The sequence below is a fragment of the Desmodus rotundus genome, chromosome 6, assembly GCF_022682495.2.
Source record: "Desmodus rotundus isolate HL8 chromosome 6, HLdesRot8A.1, whole genome shotgun sequence".
Lineage (NCBI taxonomy): Eukaryota > Metazoa > Chordata > Mammalia > Chiroptera > Phyllostomidae > Desmodus > Desmodus rotundus.
In genome coordinates, this window is record NC_071392.1 from 70951346 (window position 1) to 70957860 (window position 6515).

General features: G+C 40.8%; 1 protein-coding gene across 1 annotated transcript in view; it reads right to left on the minus strand.

The window, feature by feature from the left end:
• Nucleotides 1–679, minus strand: part of WASL (WASP like actin nucleation promoting factor) — a 67727-nt gene extending 67048 nt beyond the window's left edge. Inside the window, exon 1 of the mRNA XM_024555181.4 lies at nucleotides 252–679. Coding sequence (XP_024410949.2) covers nucleotides 252–362 — 111 coding nt within the window. The 5' untranslated portion in view covers nucleotides 363–679. The remainder of the gene's footprint in view (nucleotides 1–251) is intronic.
• Nucleotides 680–6515: the final 5836 nt, after the last annotated feature.

Genomic DNA, 6515 nt, shown 5'->3' on the forward strand with positions numbered 1-6515 from the left:
CACAGGCCTGCGGAGGTGACACTTCCCTGCTCCCGGGCTGCTCAGAGAGGCGGCGTCCAGCCGCCGCGGCCCGCAATGCCCGCACCTAGGGAGCGGGGCCAGAGCGCCGACACCGGGCCGGGGGTAGGCCTGGCCGGCAGCCGGACCCTCCCACACCGCTCTCGCCTCCTTCCCCACTCCCAGTTCCCGGCCCTCAAGCCCGGGCCCGTGAGGTAACGTCGGTGGGGGTGACGCGAGTCTCGGCCACTAACCACACATTTCTTGCCGAGGAAGGTGAAGAGGGACTCGTTCTCCTGCGGTGTAAGCAGCAGGGAGCCCACGTTGGTGACCCTCCGCGGCGGCGGCTGCTGGCCGGAGCTCATGGTTACGCCGGCGGGGCTGCGAGTCCAGGGCCGTCTCCTCCGGCGAGTGGGCGAGCGCTCGTTCCCCTTCTCAGTGACAGGGACGGGAGGAGGGGAGTCACAGGCTCAGCATCTCGCAACTCCTCCGCCGCCGGGGTGGGAGGAAAAAGGAGGAGCCGACTGCGGCCGCGCTAGGCTGAGCTCCGGCCGGATGGCCGTCGTCCTCGCACTCCGGAGACTGCGCTAAACTCCCAACTCCTCCTCTAACCCTTCTTCCGCGGCTGCAGCGGCTTTGGCGGCGACCGCGGCGGCGGCAGCACAATCCAACATGGCAGCGAGAGCGGGCGAGACCACAGGGCTCGGGACGCGGGGGAGCGCGCCGGAAACGCGCCGCTGCGGGCCCGGCTCCGGAGGAACTACTCCCGGCGCAGCCGGTCCCGCCGCGCCGGCCCGAGGCCCCGCCCCCTTCCGGCCGAGGCGCGGGGTGCGCTGTCGGACGTGGAGCCGCGGGTGCGGGATCCTTCGGTGGTGTAGTTCTTTGGGTGCTCCGGTCTCGCTGCTGCTACCTAGAAAGAAGAGTCTTGTCTGTGCCGCGAAGTCGCTGTCCCCTATTTTACACACGTACACCTTTGCGAAGCGTCGGTGCGGACTCAGGGCCCCTGTCTCTGGAATGGCTATTTCTGGAGTGCGGATTTCTGGAGCCGGCTGTTCACGGCGCGGTGCAAAAAGGTCCGGAACCCGGAGACAGAACGCTGGGGAGAAGCGATGCGCTACCTTGTGCCCCTTGCGGGTTTCGGTCCGAGAGCCGCAGGTGCCTGGGGTTTTTTAAACTTCGTCAGGACCGCAGTACAGGGCGTGAAGGAACGGACAGGCCTCACCCGGTGTTGTGAAAGAGAGATGTGCTGCTGGATGTTACAAAAAACAAACGCGCTTAGAAAATATTTCTACCGCGTTTTACTTAGGGTAAATGTATTTGTAACATTTAAACTCAAGCTCTTTTAAGAGTCTTGAACACGTTTCGCCCCGTCCTGTGAATTGGAAAATATTCCTTTTTCTCTTCTCATCTTTTTCTTAAACCCCAAAAACCTTGTTTTCTTTTTATCCAGAATGATTGCGCCCGTTTTGGAATGTCACACAGGAAAATAACATCTGGTTTAATCCTTAGAAGTAAACCTCAAGATTAAAAAAAAGTTTTATGTCTCAGGATATTAAAAGTTACCTAAGATGAACCCCTTTGTTCAGTAAATTAAGTACTAAACTATTGTAAAACGAAGTTCTGGAATATGGAAATATAAATACTACCCACAACAGTGAATTATTGATGAGGCATCTAACTTACCCGCTTAAACAAATAAGCGATTATTGTATAAACTTTAACCATGGTTTGCTAATTATTCAATTTCAATAAAAAGTCTTGGCATCCATCCTATGCCAAATAATATTTGGCAGAATTATTTGATTTTAACATCTCTGGTAGTTTCCAATACAAATCTCCGAAGTACAATAGTATATTGGGATTGATAAACCATTATCAGTGCCCTTTGAAAATATTATAAAAATCTCAAGCTGCCCTTAAGGAAATCAGCTAAGTAGGAATAAATCTGCAAAGGAAAATGAGATCGTATAGTCCTGGGAGTCCTCACATAATTTTAAAATTAAACTTGATTAATAATGTGAGGGAAAAGGTGACAGAAAAAAGCAAGTGAACGCTTTATAAAGTAATTAGGTTTCAAAAGGCAATGGTAGAAATGTAAACCTGGAATTTACTCTGAATTACAAAGCTAATAAACCTAGAAGCTACAGCAGTTTGTCTCAACTCAAAATTGAGGTTCCTATAAATTAAAATCACAGTAACAGTGGAAAGCATTACACATTCTTGAGAAATGATAGAAATAAGATCCCTACTGTTTTCAAACTTGTGAAACAGCAAGGTAACAAAATTTAGGCTTCAGAAAGGCCTAAATTGAAGTTCTTGTTCTACCACTTATGAATTTATGGACTTTGGACAAGTGAGTGCTTCTGAGTCTCAGTTTCCTCATCTGTAAAATAGAAGATAATTTTTATTTAATAAAGGTATAGTATAAATGGAGACAACTAAACCTACATGTGTAAATTACCTGATACATCATGGTTACTCAACTATTACTTGTCATTGACCATCATTACCTATGGTTTGCTTTGCCTCCCCTTAGCTAAAGGATCAAGAGTGGTGTCGAAATGGGGATTTTAAAATTTTTAAAATTTTTATTTATTTTTAATCCTCAACCAAGGATAGTTTTTTGATTTTAGAGAGAGAGGAAGGGGGGTGGGCAGAAAGAGAAAGAGATATCAATGTGAGAGAGAAACAACAATTGGTTGTCTCCTATTTGTGCCCCAACTGGAGATCAAACCTGTGACCTAAGTGTGTGCCCTGACCAGGAACTGAATGTGCAACCTTTGGTGTACAGGATGGATGTTCCAACCAACTGAGCCACCTGGCCAGGGCAGGATTTTTTTTTTTTTTTTACCTTTGTTCTATCTAAGCCCCATACTTTGAAAACTGTCCTTAGTTAGAATTCTATGTAATTCTCCAAATATGGAGTGATGAATTTGGGCTATAATTCCTTTGCCAGCAGCATTTCTAATTAGGCTATATATTATGCCAATAGGTTATATGTCCCAGTGTGCCAAAATTAAAAAGTCTCTTAAAACTAGAAATCTAGAGACAGAATCATAGTAGTTCCTAATTAATAACTGAAAGATAGAAATTTTTAAAATGCCAGCTTTAAGACTTATAGTCCACTGAAAGATGTGGAAGAGGGTTGTGAAAAAAAAATGCTGTGTAAGATGGGTGAATAGACTGTAGCTGTGGGTTGAATCTGTTGCATACTGAAAACCATTGGGTTCCAATCATTTCACAACCTCGTGTTAGCGAACCGTATTTGTTTTAATAGCTTTTTGTTTTCTTTCAGGGAACTTTAAACGTCTTATCTATTTCTAAGTGAAATTTTCTGACTTTGGTTCATTTTTCTTTAGAAATGAAGATGAAAATTATAACCACTAAAGATTTTTTCCCTCAAGCCTAAACCATTTCTTTTTTTCCTCAAATTTTGAATATGATATTTTGTCCACAACATTGCAATTTAAGTTCTTATTTTCTACTTCTTCATTGTTATTTTTGTATTTTTTCTGGGCTTTTTCCAACTCCTTGTTCTTAAAATGTAGAAAATGAAGGCATGAACACTACATTGAAACAAGACTTTCTTCCTCTTTGGAACACGTGAACTGGCAATATTTGGGTTTATCTCCCTCACCATGCATACAAGCATTCTATTTTTCAAAGTTCAGCCTGAAACCAAGCAGTACTGTCTATATTTGTTTGAAAAGTTTTAGTAAGCTCTTTCTTTCATTCTTGATAGCATATCCTCTCTGACAGAACACAAGACATATTTCTTTCTGTTTTCTTTGGAAAGTTATTTTCTTATCTCAAATTCTTTTTACCTTGTTTGAGAAATTGTATTCGATCCAGGAAATAAGAATTCTGTCTCCTTTCAACTAAGTATTTTGAAGTTTGTATGCTAGGTTAAGAAGACAGTAGGGATTTTTATCTTCATATACATATAAAATGTATACACTATATTATGAATATAACTAAGAATAAGGCAATTCTTAAGTTTAATTTCCTCTATTTGACTTTCACTGAAATTAAAATCTATCCTAGTACTTTTCTCCTTTCTTTGCTATGATCCTTTTAGGTAAATTTCTCATTTTAACAGAACACATTAGGATAGCTTATTTATAGAAATGAGGGCAAATTGTCAGATGCATTTCCTGCTGTTACCATATGCCTTGCACATTCCTTCTGTCTTGATCCTTTGTTAATCCACTTTTCTTTATAAATGTCGTTATTTACTGTTGCAAGTCCTCTGAAACAACTGTGCTAATGTTAATTAAAATGTAGTGACACCCTTCACTGCAGGGCAATGTAGAGGGAGCTGCACCCAGGGATCTTAGTGATTCAGCAGCCATCATAGCCATAATGACTGGGACTGACTTGATTCTTACTGCTTGACTGTGGCAGAACTGAGCCATAGAGACAACATCAGCAAACCTGAATATGTCAGGGGAGGAATGTCACTTCTCCCATGAAAGTGTCATGGGTTTAAAATGTTCACATTGTAAAATATCTCTGCATATTTTTATGTAAATGTTGTATATAGCAGTGTTTAACAGAATTTGTCCTAGTACTTGTTTTCCCAAGTTAAATGTTCAATGTTTTATTATTTATTAACTAAAATCCATCTCCATTTAAATTCATTTCACAGAACCTCTTCGGGCTTTGTTTTTTAGGAATACATAGCTTATTTACAACCCATTCTGATTTCTTAGTGATATTAGTGGAAAATTGAATTCATACTCATGCTAGTGACTTACCGTGATAGTTACTACCACTATATGGCCTAGTCTCTGGATACCTAATACACACCACTACTCAAGAAATGATTTGAAGAACTAATTGTGTTATTAAGTATGTTATAGTTCCCTGGATGCTGCTGACTGGTTTTCTTGCCTCTGCTTCTTAACTTTAATGCATGTTAAATGGCTCTCATTTTAATTATTCCAGATGATAGGGGAAAAACATTGGCTTCTTTTTTCTTTAAAGATTTTATTTATTTATTTTTAGAGAGTTGGGAAGGGAGGGAGAAAGAGAGGGAGAGAAACATCAATGTGTGGTTGCCTCTTCCATACTCCCTACTGGAGTCCTGGCCTGCAACCCAGACATGTGCCCTAACTGGGAATTGAACTAGTGACCCTTTGGTTCACAGGCCAGAATTTAATCCACCGAGCCACACCAGCCAGGACTGGCTTCTTTATTATAAAAAGGAGAGCAATTTACATTATGGAGGAGTAAGCAATGTGAATGTTCGTGACAATTTGAAGATGCCGTATGTCCCTATTACCTCACTCAAATCATTGGGGTGAAAACTATGGTATCTACCATTAACTTTTTTAAAATCAATTTTTAGTTTTATAAAGTGATAAATGCACATAATTTTTAAAATAAAGTAGTATTACAAAACATAAAACAACAAAAAACAGAAGCTCATGCTTTCTTCTCTATCCCCATTTGTTCTCCCTAGACGCATCTACTTTACAATTTCTTCTGGTATTTATGTATGTATTTCTAAATAATATTCTAAGCTGTTATGTATTAATTGATCAATTTAGAACATTATCTGTTAACTTTCTGTTATACATAGTGAGAATTTCTCTTTTGAACTACTATTCCCCTTTTTTCCCACCCCCAAAATAGTTATAACACAATTTGTGTTTAAATCATTATCACACAGAACAATGTATTCTCGAATGAGTCAAGTATTGCACTGAGATTATATTTATATTCTTGGGCCATTTTCATTTTGTTGGTTTTTTCCCCCTTAATCATATCCTCAATTTTTTTGTTTAATTTTTTTCATTGTTTCTATATTCTTTAATAACTATAAACTCTTACCCTGTGTATTTTCCACATAACCAAATGTATCAAGAATCTATTAGATGCACTTAATGTTGTTTTGTCTGTTTGTTTGTTTTAATCAGGAATATCCCAAGGCCCTCCACCATGCTATATTAACCCAGACCTGCTGTCTTGGCTACATGGCTGTTGTCTGGGATTTTGCTTAACATCTATTCTAGGTTGTACCCTCTAATTCTTGGATCCTATGTTATTTATCTTGGTTTAGTTCCTTGTGTTAGTAGTATATAATGAGGTGTGTCCAGAAAAAGTGTAGTCATTGTTAACATAATGAGAACAGTTTTCACAACACCGATATGACCTGGCTGGCAGCCAAGGAAGTGGGCTGGAATGTGCTTGTGTGAACACTGATAACTTCACTGTACTATTCAGTGGGGGTGGTAGATGCCGCTGAGTGAGCATGTGTACTGTGTGGCCATCACGTTCAGAATGAGCAAGTAGAACAATGAATCTGCATCAAATTTTGCATTAAGCTTGAATATTCATCTGCAGAAACTATTTGCATGATTCAGAAGGCTTTCAGGGATGGTGTGATGAGTGCAGCACAAATAAAAGTGGCACAAACTCTTCAAAGATGGTTGAGAACCTGTTGAAAGTCATCCACATTTCGGAAAGCCTACAACAAGCAGTACACCTGAAAATGTTCAACATGTATGGGCTGC